Here is a 21758-nt window from a genome sequence, read left to right on the forward strand (position 1 = left end):
GCATAATTCTTGCAGGAAAAACAAGGAGGCAAGTGGATCGAGCTCAACATAATTCAAGAAATTTATTGAAAAGATCTTGAGAGAGAGTGAACTACTTCCTATGTAAAGATAGAGTGAGAGGGGATCAATCAGAAATGCTAGAAAGAAAGGAGTGATCAAGAGAGAGGGAGACTTGGTCGTTCTTGCTGCTGCCTAGAGAGGGAGAGCGAGAGTGAGAGCAGAGGAAGGGAGGGTAAGAAGGTAAGATGGCAACGTGTGTCTTGAGGTTTGAGTGTATATTAAACGTTGTGTTCGCTTGGCTGTGGTTGTTGGCTGGTGCTGATTTGTTATGAGAGAACAGTACTGCTGACTGGCTGGTAGTTGGTGGCTGGTGCTGATTTAGTATGAGAGAACAGTACTGCTGGCTGGTTGGCTGACAAGCCAAACGAACAGAGCGTAATCTGACTTTAAATATTTCAAAATATTTTAACACCCAAACGAGTTTTGGAATTTAATTATAAGAAAATGTTTCTATTTTCATCCAATTATCCAAACAAGAAAATTGATTGGAATCATATTCTTCGTTATTCATTTCCTATTTAATTTAATTGCTAGATCTGAGTTTCAATTCTGGACATCCAAACGGACCCTAGGTTCATGTCCTTGATTCGGGGAGAGTGATGAGATAGAATTACTGGGTTCCATTTTGCTAGTTTCTGGATGCTGCTGCGCTTTGAGTGGTCATGGCGAGCCTAGGCGAGACAGTTTTGACTGTTCCATCTTCTATTTTCAGTCAAATTTTCCTGTTCCCTATTTCTTGAAATTTACATATGCGTCACCACCCAGTTTTGCTTTCTCCAATACCGACGTCAATAAAAAATAAAAAAATCGAGCGACACTACAACGAAAAAACAACCGAGTTTTAACCACTTGCGTGCGGCTGCGTCGCTGCATACAGCCCATACAGGTCGCGTTGGCCCGTAGCGCGCGCCTGTGAGGCTGTGATGGGCCGCCGCAGGCCGTGCGCGACACCACGGATTCCCCATCGCACGGGCGCCACATCCACCCGCGCGCCGGGCCAAAGGGATTTCCTGGAGCCGGGAGGCCACATCCACTCGCGCGCGCCGGGCCTAAGGGATTCCCTGGAGCCGGGAGCCTCGGCGTCCGGAGCCACAGGCCGCGCCGCGGCGTGTTCCGGGCGCCGGGATAAGGTGGCGACGGGGGCGCCTGTGAACCCCGCCGCGCCACATGGCCGGGGGCCGCCGCACGGAAACTTTATAGTCCGGGCGCCGGGATCCACCCTGCTCGTCTCTCATTTGCCGCGCTCGCGCGCTCCCGCCCCACACACACACACACCCCGACCTTCCACGCTTCTCCAGCCTCACTCTTCCTGGTCAGGTAAGCTCTCGCAGCCAGAGCTCACCGGGTTCTTCTTCTTCTTCTGCTCGCCCGTGAATCCTGAACTCCTCCTGACCATGGCGCCCCGATCGAGCTGACGCCTCCACATGAATTGGGCGTGATAGGTGGGAGCGCAGGAGACAGGGCTGGGAGGATGGCGTCGGTTTCCAGGGCTGTCTGCGGCCTGCAGATGCCGTGCTTGAACGGCAGGGAGGCGCCCGCCGGCCGCCAATCGGTCGCGGCGCCGAGGGCCCGGAACGCCAAACGGGGCGTCATCCGCTCCGTGTCCGCCTCCGCCTCCGCCTCCGGCTCCGGCTCCGTCTCCGGCCGCGGCCAGCATTGCGCGCCTGCCAACGCCGTCGCCGACGCCGCGCCGATTACGGCGACGAAGGTAACCGCGCAACTCTTACAACTGGATTCTCTTGCTGCCGATTGCCGCGAGCGCTTGGTCTGGCAGGAGGTTGCGAGTAGGTCTGGGGACAGTTCCGTTAGAGGAAGTTTTAATTTGGTTGAATTTGTATCCATCACAACTTCACAAGGGTGGACCAAACAAACCGCTGCAAGCTCACAGTCACAGCCCAGTGACTGCAAACGGGATTCAACAGCTGCCGTTCTGAATTCTGTTATGGTTGTTTTTCTTTTCTCCTACCAAATGACTGTGCGTCGGCTCAATAGGCAACAGTAGTGAAGTTCCCACTCCTCTCTTACCACCGTCACACAAAGTGAAGCGATAATGAATTAAGAGTGCAAAATACCCGTTTTGGGCCTATAGCAAAATATTCTCCGTGCTCCTCTTTTGAATTTTTTTTTACAAAAAATGAACCCAACCTGACCGGAGAGCTGTAAATTATGTTATAAAAGAGGAAGAACATATTTGATTTTTTTTACAATGAACAGGTAGGAGAGCTACATATTATATTATATTAAAAAGAAAGTGAAAGCTCGATAGATCAAAAAACATGTTTGAATTGCATACTAGTTATATCTTGTGCCAACGAAGATTACATAGTTGAGCATATTTGACTAAAGTGTACGGTCTACCGGAACAAGAAGATCAGTTTGGATTGGAAGAATTCTGCTATCGTCTTCCACATACCTGCTAAAATAGACGGCACAACCGCACAATGGCCGCGGTAGCGTTTCCTCTCTTTTTTGGGCTTGGATGGGCCCTCTCCTCTCTCTCTCTTTTTTTTCTTCGAAAAAGTGGCTGGGCCCTCTCCTCCGCTGACAAGACCCACCATCACTCCAAAATCCAAACAGAAACAGTCCATGTGTTATACGCCAATTTCTATAGATGAAAGTTCGTTCCCACGGCGCAAGGGAAGGCCGTCCACGTCGGTAAAAACGACTTCTACCGTCAGATGGTAAATCAACCACCTGTATTCATCCCACTTGCGATGTTACTGTAGCAGTAAATATCTCCACTTCGAGAGCTTTCTTCGACAGTATATACCCTGCCGCATCCTTTCTTCAGCACCAGACGCAGAGCAGAAACAGATCAGTTCCTTTATGGATAACTAGTTAAAAGCACAGTTTTGGCTTGGCTCGTTTGTAAAGCTCAAGCCAGCTCATTTGGATAATGAGCCAAGAATAACCTGACATTAGTGTTAAGAAGTAAGAACGTAGAATCAGGGATGATACTAATTATATACCATTTTTAAGCATATTAATTTGATACTATCTAAATAATATCTGACGATGACACTACAAAAATCACTGATACGTGTCAGTAAACTGAGAAGAGTATAGATGTTTTGCGGCTCGAAGTTTATCTTATCAATATTAAATTTGACATGTCTATGGGATGGGAAGTCATTATAGAATTTAGACAATCGTAACAACACCACACTACCACAGTGCTAATAGAGCTGGAATTTGGTATAGTCATTATATTGAGCCCAATAAGCCGATGAAACGAGCTGGCTTGCTAAGGCAACGACCAACGAGATAAAAATAGGACTCGGCTCTATTTGTTTGAAAAACCGAGATGAATTGAGTCGATCCAAAATAGTTGCATTTATGTGATAAACACGGCGTCAAACCTAAGTAAGACTTCAATCTCCTGTGGGAGACAGGGTACAACTAAACTTCTCTGAGTCTCTGGTAGGCCTGATCACGGGCCGGGCAACCAGACAAACCCAATCCGTCCTGTTTGAAAAAAATAAAACATGACCCAACCCAATAATATAAAGGCTGGGTTTGGGCTGAAATTTTTGATCCACAACGAAAATTGGACTAAGCATGGGGTATAATTTTTTTTTAACTCGAAACCTGAAAAAAAATCTGATCTAGCTTGAAAATTATAATTTTTTTTTTGATTTAGCCCGACCCAACAACATAGTCAGATCGAGCTCAAACCAAAAAGTCCGGTCGGCTGATCGGGTCGGGCCAAAGAAAAAATGCCAGATTTTTCTTTGTCCCGACTCAGCCATGATCAGGCCTAGTCCTGAACCGCAATGCTGAGTCTACGGGTGACCGTAAGTTTCGAAACTTACGATCGACCCCCGCATCGCTCACTGCCCTCTTCCTTCTCCAGAGAAACTTTCCCCCTTCCTCCATCCACCCGGGGCACCTCCTCCCCTGCCCCACAGGTCCGGCCCCGTGCGCGCGGCGCGGCTTCCTGTGCCCCCCGGCGTTGGAGAGCGGGCCAAATCTGCATCAGCCGTCGGCACCCAGCGACCTCGCCTCCCTCACCTCTCTCCGCGAGCCCCCCTTTCTCTGGATCCCGGCCGCGGGCGTGGCTTCCTCCCCCTCCCCCTTCCTCTGGATCCCGGCCGCGGGCGTGGCTTCCTCCCTCTCCCCCTTCCTCTCTCCCCTCTGCTTAATCTCTCCATGGCGGCCAGCGGTGGGAGGCCCGGTGCCGCCGCCGCCGGGAGGCTGGAGGCGCGGCGGGGCCGGCGGCCGGAGGCGCGGCGGGACCTGCGGCGGGAGGCGGGAGGCACGGGCCGGCGGCCGGAGGCAAAGCGGGACCTGCGGCGGGAGGCGCGGGCCGGCGGCCGGAAGTGGGAGGCGCGGCGTGGCCGGAGGCGCGGCGGGAGGCGGGCGCCGGCCACGCCAGATCCATTTTTTTTTTGGAAAAAATTTTCAACAATTTTTTAATTCCTTTTTGATTTTTCAAATGAATATTTTTTTAATGATGCAAAAAAAATTCTTTGAAATTTTTCTGCTCTCCAATTTTTTTTCTTGAAATTTTTTTCTGCTCTCCTATTTTGTTAGAAATGTTTTTTGGTCTCCAAAATTTTTCTTGAATTTTTTTTTAAAAAAATTTAATCAGAAAATGACAAAAAAAATTCTATAAATGGAAAAAAACAACGGTCGGAAAATCGACAGCACGGAGCTCCTCCGTGCGGTTGACCGTAAATTAGCCACATCCACCCAAGCTATCACAAAATTATGTGGCAAAATAGCTTCATTTATGTGACACAAACACGGTGTCAAGTCTAGTAGACTTGAATCTCCTGTGCTTTTTTGGGCAACTTGTAAATACACATTTTAGTACAAAGTGGGATATGAGTAGTAATAATCCCTTATATTCGAATGCTCTCCTTGTCACTCAATCGTGCCCTGTTCCGGCATGCCAACTATCTACATGTAGGCAAAAAGAAAAAAGAAAAAGAAAAAGAAAAACCCAGGGTTGGCACATGAGACTCACGAGTTCAACAAGATCATAGGTCTAAACTGCTGAATCACTCCGATCCATTATTTGGAATCCTCGGAGCATAAGACAAGCTGCCGCATGACTATCAGTATAGAGTGACGCCGTCTATTTTGTGGTGACTCTAATTACCTTAGATAAGGATAAAGATAAGCTGCCGCACGCTGGATTGCATCACGTCAAGCCCATGGTTTCACCAAAACCAGAAAAACAGATCGCACCTCACCTCTGCCCATTCAAGGAGTTTTTTTTTCCATGGCTTGGCTCACACACAGGGGGTGTGAAAGGAATCGGGCATGGAATCCCCGGTTGGACAGGGGCCAAATGCACCTTGGCAGCCTAGCAATTTGTTTACGCCGGTAGAGTGCTCGACCATCCTGCAAGTGGCCTGGCTGACGTTTTGCTGCATCGGCGCGAGCGAGAACAAGAATCGAAAGTACCTTCCTTCTGCGGCTACGGCGTCCGACTGTCCGAGAAATCACGGGGGGTTTCGTGCAGCGATGCATGCGCGAATGGCGTTTTCTGGCATGCAGCAGCGGAGGTTCATTCATACATGCATTTCCCCACTTCTCCACAAATTCTACCGAGAATAATCAGGGGCAGACTAGCTAGGGATGCTGAGAGGTACTCGTTCTGCGGTTGTCTTGTCTGAATATTGTCCAAGGTTTGCCCCCCCATGGCTTGCATCTTTCAACTTCAATTCGCTGTGTTTGCTTGGCTTGTCAGCCAACCAGCTAGCTCTCATACTAAATCAGCACCAGCCACCAGCTAACAGCCAGTCAACAGTACTATTATCTCATAACAAATCAGCACCAGCCATTCGTCACAGCCAAACGAACACAGCGAATAATGTGGTTGGGATTGAGGCCATAAGGCCCCGGAAATCTCATTGACTTCGACATATGCTAAAAGCTGCATAAAGTGGTACATGATAATTTGGCTTAAAATAAGGGGTAGTAGGTGATACCGTAATAATTCACGATTCAAACCCATCCCTCTATTTTTTTAAAAGGGTAAATAGTAGGGGGTTTCCATCTGAAATTATTTGACTGAATGAATTGTCAGATGCCATATTCCGACATAAAAAAACTCAGGTGCCATATTGTTCAATAATTTCAGTTTGAACAATATGTGATAGAGGACGTTTACATAATTTTTTAAGAAACAAATTTCTGATGATGTCTGGAAAATTTTTGCCAGAAAAACAAAACACTTAAACTGCAAAAAGTTGTGGAAACAAACATATTTAGCCCTCATTTTAGCAATCCTGACAATTTGCTGTGGTTATAAGCTCTCAGAAAGAAGAAATAATTTTGAAACATATTTCAGAGAGTCGTGAACCATAAACAACTGCTATCTGATGCAGTCTGCAGCAACATATTATGAACTGAAGCGTTAATGAAAAGTCATCAACCCTATTAACCATACTTCGATACAACTCATTAAGATAGAGTTTGGGCTAAAACAAGTTTATCTTAGAAAACGTTGTGACGCAGAGCTGTGGACTATCTCAGCTGTGCTGCATTGAAGTTCACTTTTGAGTTGCCCATTTGATTAAACACATGGAACACGTTTTGCCTATAGTTCCCCTCCCTGGATGAGATTTTGCAGCGAGATCCAGTTTTTCGTGATTTTCCACGGGATGCGCGCCATTTTCCTTGTGGATTGCGTAGCAACGGCGGTCCACTTCATTCACCAATGAGTAGGAGGATCCGGATAAAATTCTTCAGGACTGCCCTGAGAATTTTAGTTTCTGTTCTTTTTTTTTTCTAAGCTGCACACGGCTGCTGGCAGCGTGTTGTGCTGCCGTAATTTTACCGGCGGCACGGATGCGCCGCGGACGAAGCCACGGCAGCAGAGAGCGGCTGGCGCATGGCGCGCGGCAAGCAGACACCCGCGCCTGTCATTCTCCTGCACGGCGCGCTGCGTCGCCTCGCCGGCCGGCACATGCTCGCACGGCGCTCTGCTCCTACGCCGTGGACTGGGGCGAGCCGGCGAACTAACGGGATACCAGTTCCTTCATACCAGGCGGGGACGGCCGCGCGCCCGCGGGTTTGCGGCAGCCGGCGGCGTGCCCCCCACCCCGCTGCCCGGATGGTTGTTGTCGCGGCGCGCGCGCGCGCGCACGGCACCACGGTCCGGTCGCGTGTCCAGTCAGGCCAGGTCCCCGGCCGGCCGCCGCGCCACGCCGATCTCTGACTCCGCGTGGCGTAGGCTCTCCTCCTCATCGTTAGATCCTGCCGATAGGGCAGGGGCGGACGTGTTGCTGAGCTGCGAGCCCCGTCGCCCGGCGCGCACGAGACGGAGGGAGCACGCACGCACGCACCCCATCCGGCCACGGCGGACGACGCTATCCGCTGCGCAGCCATGCTCTGCCTGGCCGCCGACGTGTGCTCCACACTCGACGACCCCCGGACCGGCCTTGTCTTACTCCTACTGTCCCAGCCAAAACCAAGTACCCGTGCGTGCGACTGAAGAATGGTATGCCCGTTTCACACCTCTGAGCTAGCCGGTGTCAATCACAATTTGAATTCGCCATCTGCGAGGCTGCACTTAGTAAGCAAGAAACTTCCTTATTAGGAGTTTCAGGACCTGTTTGGAGCTCGAGGAATTCAGACTGCATACATTTCAGAAAAAAAATAGTAGAGAGGAAATTAAAAAAAAACAGTTCACGCTCTAATTAAGTAGGCAAAAAAGTCCATCACCGTGTGTCCTTCATGAAACAGAAAGGGCCCTCCGGCTTGCACGCACCGCGTCACGTATGCCGGCGGTACACGTATGAGCAGTTAAGTTCCAGAGCTTTTTTTCTCTCTCTCCTGAGGATGGAACAAGGGTACGGTGACGGTGGTGTTCTTGGACTGTACCAGGCGCAGCGTTAGGTAGACTTGTAGTTAGAATGCGAATTTTACTTCAGTTTTTTTCTTATACTTTAGATCATTTATAGTTCAATTGATGCGGCTATATATGCATGTTTTTTTTAAGATATGCGCACACTAGTTCCATATAAAGCAGTTTAAATTTTCAAGAGGTCTCACCTGGAACCGCTTACAAATACGAGTACCACGGGTTTATCTCTTAACGAAAAATATGCTGGAACACGCACAACCACTGAAAACCAGCTCGCACCCGGTTTGGGGAAAGATAAAACAGCCTGCGCAGCAGCAGTATTTTCATCATCAGAAAACCAAAGTGAGAAGCTCGTACACCGAAACAGAGCGTTGGTGTCTTGCACGTATGCCGTCCGTTACATGTTTCTACATATCGACGATCATGACTCACCCAACGTCGTGGATGAGACGAAGACCAATTCAATTTCAGAGGTCCAGACAGCAGCTGCAATCGTGACGTGTTGGGATCAGCGGGAGCTTTTTTCCCCTCCCTTTTCACTTGCCTTGAGATCACCTCCAACTCTGCAAGCTGCTACTAGTTTCGTACGTGTAAATCTCATCCGAGCTGGGATTTTTGCCCCAACCGAATTTGTGCCCACGCGTTTCGCTTTCTTTTCTTTTCTTTCCTTTTTTTTGCTTGCGATGGGCCGCTGAACCTGGGTTTGTGAGTGAAAGAACAAATAAAAGTGTGGCATGCTTGCAAGTTTCTTGGCACTGTTGGACTGTTGGTTCGTGGCGTGGTGGGCTGGTAGCGTCACCTCCACGGCCTCAGCTCGCCGGCTGCTATAAATAGAGGCCGCGGGCGGGGCTCTGCTTCATCACCCACCGCTCTCGCTCCCTCCTCCCTGTGTGTTTGTTTTATAGCATCTCTTTGAGCAGCCGAGTGCTCGAGGTAGCTAACAATGGCGCCCGCTCAATGTGTGGCTGTGCAGAGGGTGTTCCCCTTCGGCAAGGGCAAGAGCGAGGGCAACAGGGGCATGAAGGACCTGGTGAGTACTACGCCGCACTACTGGTGCTCTGCTCTCGTGTCTCGTACTCTTACACATGGTTGGTGATCTGGTGTTCTGATCCGTGGCGACGTGTGGACGTGCAGCTGGGCGGCAAGGGCGCGAACCTGGCGGAGATGTCGAGCATCGGGCTGTCGGTGCCGCCGGGGTTCACGGTGTCGACGGAGGCGTGCCAGCAGTACCAGGAGGCCGGGCGGTCGCTGCCCGCGGGGCTGTGGGCCGAGATCCTCGACGGCCTGGCGTGGGTGGAGGAGTACATGGGCGCGCGCCTCGGCGACCCGCAGCGCCCGCTCCTGCTCTCCGTCCGCTCCGGCGCCGCGGTGAGCTGAGCACGCGCGCAGGCGCAGGGCGTCCTGCTGATCGATGAGCCGCCGTCCCGGCCGCGCGCTTGGAACTGTGAAAATCACTGTGATGCTGATCAGCTGATGCATGCAGGTGTCGATGCCCGGCATGATGGACACGGTGCTCAACCTGGGGCTCAACGACGAGGTGGCCGCCGGCCTGGCCGCCAAGAGCGGCGAGCGCTTCGCCTACGACTCGTACCGCCGCTTCCTCGACATGTTCGGCAACGTCGTGAGTACCCATCTCTGCTCGCATGTCAAGCTATTGCTAGCTCCGATCCGGTCCGGTTGTTGATGGTCACTCACTCTACTCGCTTACTTGTACGACTAATAGCTAGCAGGTAGGTTAGAGGTAGGATGCGCGTCTGCCTAGTTTTGCGCGCATCGACCCATGACCGCCGCCGTCGGCGTGGGGGTGACCCGCGTCCGTCCGGCTCGCGCGTCAGCTTGGCGGCTGCCCGCGTCGCACTCGCGGCCGCCGGTGCTGGTGGGCCACGGGCCCCACCAGCGTAGGGGTTTTCGTCTGTTTGTTTGCCAGGTAGGAGTAGGACGCAGCAGGACGGTTGGAGGCACAGTACAGTGTGCTCTGTTGTTCTCTTGGGTTAACCGAACTGTGCTGGGATCATTCCGCACGTCCGGGCTAGCTGCTAATAGGCCGTCCTGGAGCGTTGGAGTTAACCAGTGAAGTGATTGGGCCAATCACATCGGTGCTTCGCCGCCAACAACAAGCACGGTCCAAATCTCTCTCTCTCTTAAAGTTAAAATAAAAAAATGTTTATTTCTAATGCAATTTGACGAGGGAAACTGACGGTTCAAGAAAGAAACACAACGACGGCATCGTTGTATCAGCTAAAAGAAATAATTTGTAGGTGCGCACATACAGTATGTATATTCCTCAATCTGCAGATATTAACATGTAGGCGGAGCTGATATTATATTAACACATGACGGTTAGCACAGCCTGTACGGCATGCCGGAGGTGCGCCCTCTCGTTTGTTGGACTGAAGGACCGATGATGACCGCGACCGCCCTAGCAGAGTTTGACACTCTTTTTTTTTCACTTGGAAATGGGTACAAGATGATTAATGAGGCAAAAGAAAGAAAGAAAGAAAATAATTCCTTAATGTAGAAAACCAAAAGCAGACATGGCGGCCTGAATTATTATTTTTTGTCCTGTAGTTTTTGCACTCTAATAAGCTCCTTTGTTTACCACCAGGTCATGGACATTCCCCATGCACTGTTCGAGGAGAAGCTTGAGCACATGAAGGAAGCCAAGGGGGTGGAGCTTGACAATGACCTCACTGCCGCTGACCTCAAAGAGCTGGTGGCTCAGTACAAGGATGTCTACGTCCAAGCTAAGGGGGAGCCATTTCCCTCAGGTATATGCATGCTCACGCAGTTTCACCGTACCCTCACTCGATAGTATCTGTAGGGTGTCTGATTTGAAACAAGATAATATCTATCTGCAGGGCGTGAAAAATTGTCTGATTTGAAACTAAAGCTGTTTCTTTGCACCAAACTCATGCATGACTTACCTTTGCTTGTCCTGCAGACCCCAAGAAGCAGCTTGAGTTGGCAGTGTTGGCTGTGTTCAACTCGTGGGACAGCCCCAGGGCCAACAAGTACAGGAGCATTAACGGGATCACTGGCCTGCGAGGCACTGCTGTGAACGTGCAGTCCATGGTGTTCGGCAACATGGGGGACACTTCTGGCACTGGTGTGCTCTTCACCAGGAATCCTAGCACTGGAGAGAAGAAGCTGTACGGCGAGTTCCTGGTGAATGCTCAGGTATGGATCGGATCGGTTTCTGTACATTGCTCCAATTTGATTTCTGAGTCTTAGCTGCTCTGCATGTATGCTGCCATGTTTGATCAGACTACCTGACCCAAGTTCTATTAAACATGCAGTGATATAATGTGTGTGTGTGTGTGTTTCTTGTTCAGGGTGAGGACGTGGTTGCTGGAATCAGAACCCCAGAGGATCTTGATGCCATGAAGGCCCAGATGCCGCAGGCTTATGAAGAGCTAGTTGAGAACTGCAATATATTGGAGAGCCACTACAAAGACATGATGGTACTTTAGTTTTTGCATGTTCAAAATTTACTGCACCATTTGATTTTTTAGTCATATTTAAGTATATCTATTATTGCCATTGGCCATGATCTCAGACTTTCTTGCCTTTTATGTATGATGCAGGATATTGAATTCACTGTTCAGGAAAATAGGCTCTGGATGTTGCAGTGCAGATCAGGGAAACGCACAGGCAAAGGAGCTGTAAAGATTGCTGTGGACGTGGTCAATGAGGGTCTTGTTGATCGCCGTTCAGCCATTAAGATGGTAGAGCCAGGCCACCTGGACCAGCTTCTCCATCCTCAGGTAACCCATAGTAACCATGAATGGCCCCATAAACCTATTGTGCCCTACTTTTGAAATTCAGTTTATAATTAGTACTGGATATGCACTGACATCATTGTTTTAATCTTATCTAATGAAAAACAGTTTGAGAACATAGCAGCATACAAGGATCAAGTAATCGCTACAGGATTGCCAGCTTCACCTGGGGCTGCTGTGGGCCAGATTGTATTTACTGCTGAGGACGCTGAAGCATGGCATGCCCAAGGGAAACCTTGTATTCTGGTAAATACCATTTTTTAATAAAAAGAATATTCAGCAGTTTTTGCGTCATTTTGGTTTGGACTTTTATTTCGATGAAAAGATCTTTAATGGAGGAAAACTTGTCTATTTACTGGACATGTTAGGATAGTTGCTTGCGGAGTTATAGGCAGTAGGCCCAAAATCTCACTTATCAGAGACAGCCTTTTTTGAACTGCGTATGAAAGCTCCGTATTGTGTTGCTTCAACTTTTGCATCCTGAGATTTTTTTTTTCTTTGCCAAATATGTAGGTGAGGACAGAGACCAGCCCAGAGGATGTTGGTGGCATGCACGCAGCAGTTGGAATTCTTACAGCAAGGGGTGGCATGACCTCTCATGCAGCTGTGGTAGCCCGTGGCTGGGGAAAATGCTGTGTCTCGGGATGCTCAAGCGTTCGCGTAAATGATGCCGAGAAGGTGAATTGTGTTCTTGTTTGCACATCCTCATCCAATGTTTCATTAGATAGAAAGTGATCGATCGTAGACAGAATGAACTGTGCCATTTTAAAGTTCTTTACGAGATTATAAGGATTGAGATGCTTTCTTACTTTGGTATGTCTACATTTACAGTCTGTAGCGATTGGAGACAAGGTGCTGAATGAAGGCGATTGGCTATCACTGAATGGATCAACTGGTGAAGTGATCCTTGGGAAGCAGCCACTTGCCCCACCAGCCCTCAGTGGTGATTTGGAAACCTTCATGTCCTGGGTAGATGAAGTTAGGCAACTGAAGGTAAAATCCTAGCCCTAGAAATAAAAAAAAAGATGTAACATGCATACAGACTGTCTGAAGTTAAAACCAACTAAAAAGGGCATCGGTTTGTTTTTTCAGAGAGCTCAAAGCTAGTCAACCCCATTACACATTTTTCAACAGAAATGCTTATCCGTACATGTGTTGCATCTTCTAGGTTATGGCTAATGCGGACACTCCTGAGGATGCACTGGCAGCACGAAACAATGGAGCGCAAGGAATTGGACTATGCCGGACGGAGCACATGGTCTGTGTTTAGCACTTCGTTGCTGTCCAATTCATTTTGGGTATTGGAAATCCTACTTTTTTCTGAATTGCCGTTCTAGTCTCACGTGTTCTTTTTCTCACTCTGGCAGTTCTTTGCTTCGGATGAGAGGATCAAGGCTGTGAGGCAGATGATTATGGCTCCCACACTTGAACTGAGGCAGAAGGCACTAGATCGTCTTTTGCCTTATCAGAGGTCTGACTTTGAAGGAATTTTCCGTGCTATGGATGGTAAGTGTAAATCATGGTGTATTGCCGTATTTATTTACATGATCTCCAATTGAACTGGATGAACTAGTTTTACTGAACATAACAGGAGTAAGCAACTTTGTTAAATAGGCAACCTTGGACCAATACCATATTGTTTAACATCAATTATTTAACTTGGCAGCATAAAGTTTCGCTATGATTTAGCTATTCTTTTTTTTTTGTAATTTATAGCAAGTGGTATATGTAACATGTTTCATGGTCACTTAAAAAAAAACATGTTTCATGGAAATAGATATGGCAGTAAACAACTGGAAAACATGTATTGTAATTAGTTCCACAGTATGTATTTTGAAAGTTTAGGACGGATTTGAACTTTTGTTTTTGCATTTCAGGGCTTCCAGTGACAATTCGGCTACTGGACCCCCCACTCCATGAGTTTCTTCCTGAAGGGAATGTCGAAGACATTGTGAGTGAATTGTGTGCTGAAACTGGAGCCGATCAGGAGGAAGCCCTTGCAAGAATAGAAAAACTTTCAGAAGTAAATCCAATGCTTGGTTTCCGTGGGTGCAGGTCGGTTTTCTTGCTATCACCGATTAAATCAGTTTTTCCTGCTCCTGATCAATTTAGTTGTAGGTTATGTCTATCTTGTTAGTGAAATATTGAAAAAAATAACAAACTCGTGTATATATTTACCTGAACTAATATTGGAATTGCTAAAAATTCCAGGCTTGGTATATCGTATCCTGAATTAACAGAAATGCAAGCTCGTGCCATCTTTGAAGCTGCTATAGCGATGTCCAACCAAGGTGTTCAAGTTTTTCCAGAGATAATGGTTCCTCTTGTTGGAACACCTCAGGCATGCATCTTTATTTCCTTATTTATGCATATGGTATTACTGCAGGTCATGCTGTTCAAAATGACAAAACCAAAAATTGAATAAACAACTAATTTCTGTACATATGTAATTTTAAATTTTCTGTGATCATATAACACATTTATGTAAACATCAAGTTAACCAACACCTAATTTTTCTTCCATCAAATTCATTTCTTGAGATTTAGTCTCTCTATATTCGAAGTTTATTGCAGTCACTTGATTTTTCCTTTCAGCTATCTGACATTTGACTTTTGCAGGAACTGGGGAATCAAGTGGCCCTTATCCGTCAAACTGCTAACAATGTTTTCACTGCTATGGGTAAAACCATTGAGTACAAAATTGGAACTATGATTGAAATTCCCAGGGCAGCTCTAGTGGCTGATGAGGTAGGAGTTTTTACCAAACTCCCATAAGAAAAGTCTTAAATTGTGGCTATTTAGATTTAGCTTGTAGACCATATTTTACATGAGTTGAAAACATGTGAAATAAGTGATGGTACGAATTTTTGAAGTGCAAATATTAAAATCTGACATTGCTGTTTTGGTTTCACAACCTGACAGATAGCAGAGCAGGCTGAATTCTTCTCTTTTGGGACGAACGACCTTACACAGATGACATTTGGCTACAGCAGGGATGATGTGGGGAAGTTTCTCCCCATTTATCTTTCTCAGGGTATCCTCCAACATGATCCCTTTGAGGTAAAATTTTAGCAACCCTCACCCCTCAATTTTAGATGATGGACCTGTCCATCATTCACTTCTATTTTCAATTAAAGGGAATAATTCCCATCATTCACAGATCTGAGCATCTCATGTCCTCTAGAAATTTTCCATGTCCTCTTGACTTTCAGTGTACGTGCATGCTCTGGTCAAATTCTACCTACTAACTTGCCCATTGCTTGTTGTTAAACATATCAGGTGCTTGATCAGAGAGGAGTGGGCGAGCTGGTTAAGTTAGCTACAGAGAGGGGACGCAAAACTAGGCCTAACCTGAAGGTTAGTTTTGGGACTTGTGGACATTGTTTTATTTCCTTAGAGTTCATGGTTTCATTATTTGGTGCTGTCTGCAAACAGGTGGGCATCTGTGGAGAACATGGTGGGGAGCCTCTGTCAGTTGCTTTCTTCGCAAAGGCTGGGCTGGATTACGTTTCTTGCTCCCCTTTCAGGTTGGTCAAGAGATAAACTCATGATCCAACTCCCAGAGTTATATCTATTTACTTCTTGGTTGTGCTAATCCTAGCAAAGTCTTAACTGCTTTTTTCTGAAAACTATTTTCTGCAGGGTTCCGATCGCTAGGCTGGCTGCCGCTCAGGTGCTCATCTGAGAGCACCTCCTCATCGGCAACCGGATCGCCAGCTGTTGGTGCATCTGGTGAAGAATAATCATACAGGGCCATGGAACGGTGGAAACTCTGCTTCCTGGCAAAGGCTGTTGTATGTAGTCTTCTCCGTGTGGGTGCGCATGTAAGCCTTAATGGGTGGTGTTCTGAATTTCCCTTGAACTGCCATGGTAATGTAGTACCAAATTGAACATCGATGATGACGAAGAGCTATCGAATATATTGGCGATTACCTGTGCTGTCAATTTGCTTCTTTGTATGAGTTGCTAATAGAAGTGATGCATTTCAAATTTGTTGGCCAAGATGGGTACGGTAAATGTAAAATATGAATGCAGCCCATAGTATTGGTACTTTCTTAATAAAGGAATACAAATATCCTGACCTCTGCATAGCCAGCCACTATTATAAGAAAGAGAGCACATAAGTCGAATAACTTATAGAGGATAACTTAGTGCTGAGGATGATGAAGCTGAAGAGATACCAGTAGCTTCCGTGGTGAGGAAATCTGGAAGCAGAGCCTTTCATGTATGCAAGTGATTGAGTTTGTGGTCAAGCACGTAAAGAAAATACACTCTCCAGTCTCCACTAGGTGTTTCTTACCTTTCCCAGTTTTACCTTGGGAAGAACAGGAGGCGTTATGTACAACCCACAGACAGCTTACTGTCTATATGATGATGTCCCATCACAAAAAGACAGCTAAATATACAAAAAGACAGCTAAATATACAGAGCATACAACTCATGTCTATTAAGTTGTCTATTAATTCTTTAATGCGTACCAATTCTTTAATATAGGGCATGATCGATTGTGAATAAAATTTGTGTATACTACTATGTTGTTGATCGATAAAAATGATCAAGCATATACACCATAAATATAGCAATGTTTTTAGGATTATTTCTTGCTAAGATTAAGCATAAAAAAAAGAAAGAGTCCAAACTGCCCTTAGCATTATCCTCGTACGCTGGATCTCTCTGGTGTGTTCCAGACTGCCTTGTGTCTCTCTTTCTCCACTCCGAGCTCTCTTCCACCGGGCACGAGATTGGGGTTCTTCTGCTCCCCGGCCCACGAGATTCTGCAATGTTCTTCTCTCCTCCGTCGTGCTCTTCTGCTGTCGTTGCCCATCGGGGGCTCTGCCCAGCCGCGTCCGGCGCGTCGCCTTCCCGCCGGCGCGAAGCTCTTGAGTGCGCCCATGTAGACGAGAGACTCCAGGTGGGGTGATGCAGGAAGTCAGGAACGCGACGTCGAGCGCTCCCGCCGCCTCGCCGACAACCGGGCGCCGAGTTCCAGCCTCTTTCGCCACCGCGCGGCGCCCGCTCGGCCGTCGCCATGCACAGGTCTCCTGCGTGCGCGAATACTTGATTCCGCGTGTGGCCGCACGGGATTTGCGTCCAACATCGATTCGAGAAGACGACTCCTACAACGCTGCCTCCACCGGCGATTTGGCCTCGGACCACGGGCCCTTGCCGTCGCCTCGCGAGGCGACGACGCGGCCGTCTCCAGGGGAAACGAGGAGGATTTTTGCAAAAACCACAACACACAGACGACGGAGGAGGCCCCGTTGTACATGCTTAGGGCATGAGCATGTACAACAGTGTAGACAGTTGTCGTCTTTTTAAGATAAATAGACAGTTTAAACAGACAGTTTGTACAACAGATTGTTTATTTAGCTGTCTACAAAGTGTTTAATTCATTCTTTGATATAGAAATTATTATGATAATCTAGTGTATACTTGATCTTTATTGACATTTTGTTGCATACATGAGAGAATTCACAATATATTAAAATAATTTGTATGACTCTTGCCAATTGAAAAACTCGCTCCTCCATGGCAGGTGGACAGAAGCTCACTATGAGTCAAATTGATGATAATTAAGGGCATGAGAGGGTTTGGAATTTGGGGGAAAAGAAAGAGGACAATGAGGGGGTTCTGTTTTACCTCTTACTTGTGTCAGAGATGCATCATGGTGACCGGAATCTCGCAGAGGACGAGGCGCTGGAGGTCTCCTCCAACTCCTCCATGGCTGGCGGACAGAAACTCACTGTGAATCAAATTGCCGATGATTTATGATACGAGAGAGCTTAGAATTTTTTGAAAAAGAAAAAGGGTGACGAGGGGCTCCGTTTTATCTCTTACTCGTGCTGCGGATGCATCGCGGTGGTTGAAATCTCGCAAGAGAGAAGACGCTGGTGGTCTGTAGAGAACACACGAGCAGATTGCGATAGTGCACGATGTGGCGTGCGTGTGGAAGGGGCGCGCAGCGGATCCTGTGTGTCCGTTGTTTCCCCGCAGCGTGTAGTACAAAGGCAGATTTACTCATCAACTCACCTTGGAGCACGTGAAGACCTCGTAGACGAACGAGTCGACGGCCGGAGAGTAACTGCAGCTCGTGGAGGTGTTTTTCGAAAAAAATTCTTGCATGTCGACGGATGACTACGGCGCGTTGTATTTGCTTATTGAAAATAGATATGGTTGGATATAGAGCTAAACGTCTTTAATAAGCAAAGCTTCCGACTCCCTGTCCGATTCCGGCCGAAAACCAGTCTGCATCGGCACTTCCGCCCGGGGCCACCAACCGCGACTCGATTCCTCACGCTCCTGAGATCCTGAACCCCTCTCGCCCTCTCCCGTCCGTTCCCCATTCTCGCATCGACGGCGACACCATCGCCAGTGGCCCCTTCAGGCACCCCGCCGCCGGCATGACCTACGGGTCGCCGCCGGGTTCGCCCCCCTCCCAAGGCTCCCAGGTCTGCCCTCCCTCTTACCCATCGCTGCGGTACCCTTGTTTGTGGATTGGTGTTTTCCGTAGCTTTGGTTTCTCGCCCAATTCTGCTTGGCCTGCATGTCGATTTGTGCGTGCGTGTGGTTTTTTGGGGGCGCTGGCCACATCGTGATAACCGTTGATCCGGTTGGATTTTGGGGCGGGTGACTCTTGTAATCATCTGGCTGTTTCGTTTAGAAAGGTTCGGATGTACGCGTATCTGTTTCCTGATGCGAAAAATGTTGCCTGCAATTTTAGTTCCAGACGGACTAGATGTTAGGATTCGGCCGATCCACACATGGGTCCTTCCGCAAAGATAACATTTTGATGGAAAAAAAAAATCTTTGGGGGAAGTTAGTTCTGCAAACACCCAATGCTCCAATGTCGCGTTAGGTACTGTATAACCGAATAGCTGTTGCTTTCATGCACGGCTTTTGTTAGGTGAGCCAATGTAGAGATGACAAGTCTAGCTTTAAGTTCTTGACATATGTTTTTTACATCTGTTATTACAGAAATTTCAGGTGTGCTGGTATGTGTCAGTTCATATTTTAGGTATATGTATGCCTAAGGCTATATGCCAGGGAGGTAGAAACTGAATAGAGCAACAAAGTATTTGCCCTTGCTCTTGGTAATCATCCTGATATATTGTCTAAATTGATTTAGGCAAATCATGGAGATCCATGTGCTTATGTGCCCCGCCATTGTCAGAATATTAGTAATTTTGTAATTTTTATTAGGATTTCATGATATATCTTCGATAACCAGCAAAAGCTGTAGAGTGTATGAATGAAAGTAGTGACATTAGTTTTGCCAAGAGTGATTTTAGGTGCTGCTGGTTACAACAGTTGTTGATATCACTTCTTTTCCCACTGTATATCAGCTAAAGACAACTGTTTCCATGGAAGATAAATATTACTTTGCAACAGATTCATCATTTTTTAATATTCCATTTCTTTCATGTTCATGAGCACTTTTTGTTTGATTGGAGTGGTAACAATGCTGCGTGTATTTATATTTATATTTATATTTATATTTATATTTATATTTATATTTATATTTATATTTATATTTATATTTATATTTATATTTATATTTATATTTATATGCTTTGCGTAATGCATACACACTGCCATTCACGTACAATTGGGAGAGGTGAGTGGGACAGATTTCAGGGGGGATTAGAATAACTGTGAGCCTTAGTATACTTATATGTTGTTTATACCATTGCTCTTACAAGAATGTTCTTTCTGAAGCTATTTTAGTTATGTTCTGAGCAGATTTTGAACAAATGATGGATGGAACTGGGGGATTCATGCTTCTTTTAAATTGGATCCACTTGTTCTTCTACTGAAGTTATTTATGTGCAATGGAATATGACTTCTGTACAACAGTATGCAAAAGTTGCTATAAACACTGTGCAACATAAGGATTGCCATAAACAAAAGCCATTTGTGCAATGTAGTAAGAAAGAAAATCAGTCGGATCATATCAGCAGCTTTCATTTTCCTTTTCCAATGTGCTTGCTGAAAAGCAATGTTTCTGTATTCTACTAACAGAAATGGTCTATGTGGTAATTATATTAGCAGCTTCCAATTTGCTATTCTTGTTCAAAAGATTTTTTTTCTATTCTGCTCTACTGAAAAGCTGTTCTTACTATGACACAAACTGTTCTTACTATAATCTTATCATGCTTTCTGGAAATGATACAAATAAAATAACAAATACCTTTCTGATTTGACAGAGAAAAAGAGGTTCAACCAAAGATTCTGTTGGCTTGTATGCGGTGCAATGCTATGTGTGCTACAAATGGCGTATGATTCCAACTAAAGAAGAATTTGAAACACTTCGTGAGAACTTCACTGAGGATCCATGGTTCTGCAGCAGAAGACCAGACTGCTCTTGTGATGATCCTGCTGACATTGAGTATGACTGCAGCCGTATTTGGGTCATCGACAAGCCCAACATACCGAAGCCTCCACCAGAGACGGAGAGGCTAGTGATTATGAGGCGTGATTTCACTAAAATGGACACCTACTATGTCATGCCAAATGGGAAGCGTGCAAGGTGTGCGGGGGATGTGGATAAGTTTCTGGAGGCAAATCCTGAGTACAAAAACCGCATATCTGTTTCTGACTTCAACTTTGCACCACCCAAGGTTGTTGAGGAGACTGTTTCTCACAACTCTGCCTGGAAGGCTGCCAAAGCTAAGAAGCAGGACAAGGCAGACACATCAAGTGCACAAAAGTGATAGAAACTCTGAACCTTGCCTTTGCTATGTTTAGGTGATAGTCCTCTCAGGATCATGTCACATTCCTATCTATGTCCAACTGAAGTTAATGTAGGTTTTATTGCTGTGACTTTGCTCTGAATGCACTGATGCATGTGTAACCAAACCCTTGTGTTAATCTCTGAGGTGGTTAATAAGTTCTGTAGGCCTCTAGCTCATTTCCAATAAGCTGCTTGAATTGCTGCCGTACTACAGCATCCTCTAGTTTTGCTTTTCAGTTTCCAAGTATATAGTAGAGTAGTAGATCAATGCTGTCCAAGCTAGGGCATTCCTACCAAAGCCATTTGATTTCATCCAGTATAACACATACGCCATTTAGTATCACAAGCCCTGTAGATGAGCTGATGAAAGTCTGCCTCAATTTTCTTCAGTTGACGATGAGAGAACTAACAACAAATCAGTAGCATCAAGTAACAATGTAGGACCAGCAGTATATGCAAAATTAGCAGAGTTTCAAGCCTGTTTACTTGACATCAGTTGCTATTTTTGGGCTGTGCGCTTCTTAGTTCAGTAACCTCAGGCCTTGTTTAGTTGCAAAATTTAAAATTTCAAAACTATCACATCGAAAGGGAATTTTATATGCATGGAGTATTAAATCTAGATGAAATAAAAAATGAATTGCATAGTTTGTTTGTAAATTGCGAGACGAATCTAATGAGCCTAATTATGCTATGATTAGACACTAAATTGCTACAACAATTGATACAGTACACATGTGCTAATGATGGATTAATTAGTCTCAATAACTTCGTCTTGTAGTTTACAGACAAGTTATGTAACTAGTTTTGTGATTAGTCTATGTTTAATACATCAAATGTGCAAAGATTCCATTTCAAAAACTTTACAGGCTCAACTAAATGAGGCCTCAGTCCGGGGGAAAATGGTGCCTGACTGTGTATGATTACCGCTAGCAGGGATTACTGGGAATCCCTGTTTAGAGGTTCGGCCAGGGGTATAAACCGCGCAAGGATCTCCCCAAAGGAAGCGAGTTTGAGACGGTGGATTTAGACAGGTTCAGATCGCCCGGAGGCGTAACACCCTATGTCCTGTGTGTGTGGTGGTTGATTCCTTGATGATCCCGAATTGGAAAGTCCAAGCCTGGAACCTGTGTGCTAGTTAGGTCCCGAAAAGATCGGTCCCTTTACATGTCCTGGGATCTTTCCATTTATAGACTACATCAGCCTTCTTTGTTGCTCTCTAACTAATGTGAACCCTTTGCATGGTGGGAGACGTCTTCCAGACTGCCCTGCCCCCGTCAGGCAGGCAAGCGTTTTGTCGGGCCCGCTATAGCAGCCATCTGGGGTCCCACCGGTGTTAGAGCCATCTGGGGTCACCCCGGGAGAGCCCGGGG

At 46.6% G+C, this 21758-nt stretch overlaps 2 protein-coding genes and 1 long non-coding RNA gene across 4 annotated transcripts; all 3 read left to right on the plus strand.

The window, feature by feature from the left end:
• The first annotated feature begins 968 nt into the window (after nt 1-968).
• On the plus strand, nt 969-15602 carry LOC120665522 (pyruvate, phosphate dikinase 2-like). Of its 2 annotated transcripts, XM_039945115.1 has the most exons (21): nt 969-1377; nt 1503-1768; nt 8853-8909; nt 9014-9247; nt 9363-9500; nt 10485-10647; nt 10821-11056; nt 11212-11340; nt 11464-11643; nt 11767-11904; nt 12172-12336; nt 12490-12651; nt 12827-12916; nt 13026-13164; nt 13536-13713; nt 13870-13999; nt 14277-14405; nt 14580-14717; nt 14937-15014; nt 15093-15184; nt 15300-15602. In XM_039945115.1, exons 1-21 carry the CDS (start codon nt 984-986, stop codon nt 15340-15342), a joined length of 3279 nt encoding a protein of 1092 aa, XP_039801049.1. In that variant the 5' UTR covers nt 969-983; the 3' UTR covers nt 15343-15602. The 2 variants fall into 2 exon arrangements, with proteins under 2 accessions (XP_039801049.1, XP_039801048.1); XM_039945114.1 differs by having other exon boundaries at nt 14937-15184.
• Nucleotides 9578-10372, plus strand: LOC120665526. Its single transcript, XR_005671199.1, has 2 exons — nt 9578-10137; nt 10229-10372. It is a non-coding gene; the product is annotated as an uncharacterized LOC120665526 (long non-coding RNA).
• A 2142-nt stretch (nt 15603-17744) lies between the features above and the next one.
• On the plus strand, nt 17745-20575 carry LOC120665524 (methyl-CpG-binding domain-containing protein 4-like). Its single transcript, XM_039945116.1, has 2 exons — nt 17745-18106; nt 19862-20575. The coding sequence occupies exons 1-2, from the start codon at nt 18059-18061 to the stop codon at nt 20366-20368; spliced, it is 555 nt and encodes a 184-aa protein (XP_039801050.1). The 5' UTR covers nt 17745-18058; the 3' UTR covers nt 20369-20575.
• Nucleotides 20576-21758: the final 1183 nt, after the last annotated feature.

This window comes from Panicum virgatum, chromosome 3N, assembly GCF_016808335.1.
Source record: "Panicum virgatum strain AP13 chromosome 3N, P.virgatum_v5, whole genome shotgun sequence".
In the NCBI taxonomy this organism is placed as follows: domain Eukaryota; kingdom Viridiplantae; phylum Streptophyta; class Magnoliopsida; order Poales; family Poaceae; genus Panicum; species Panicum virgatum.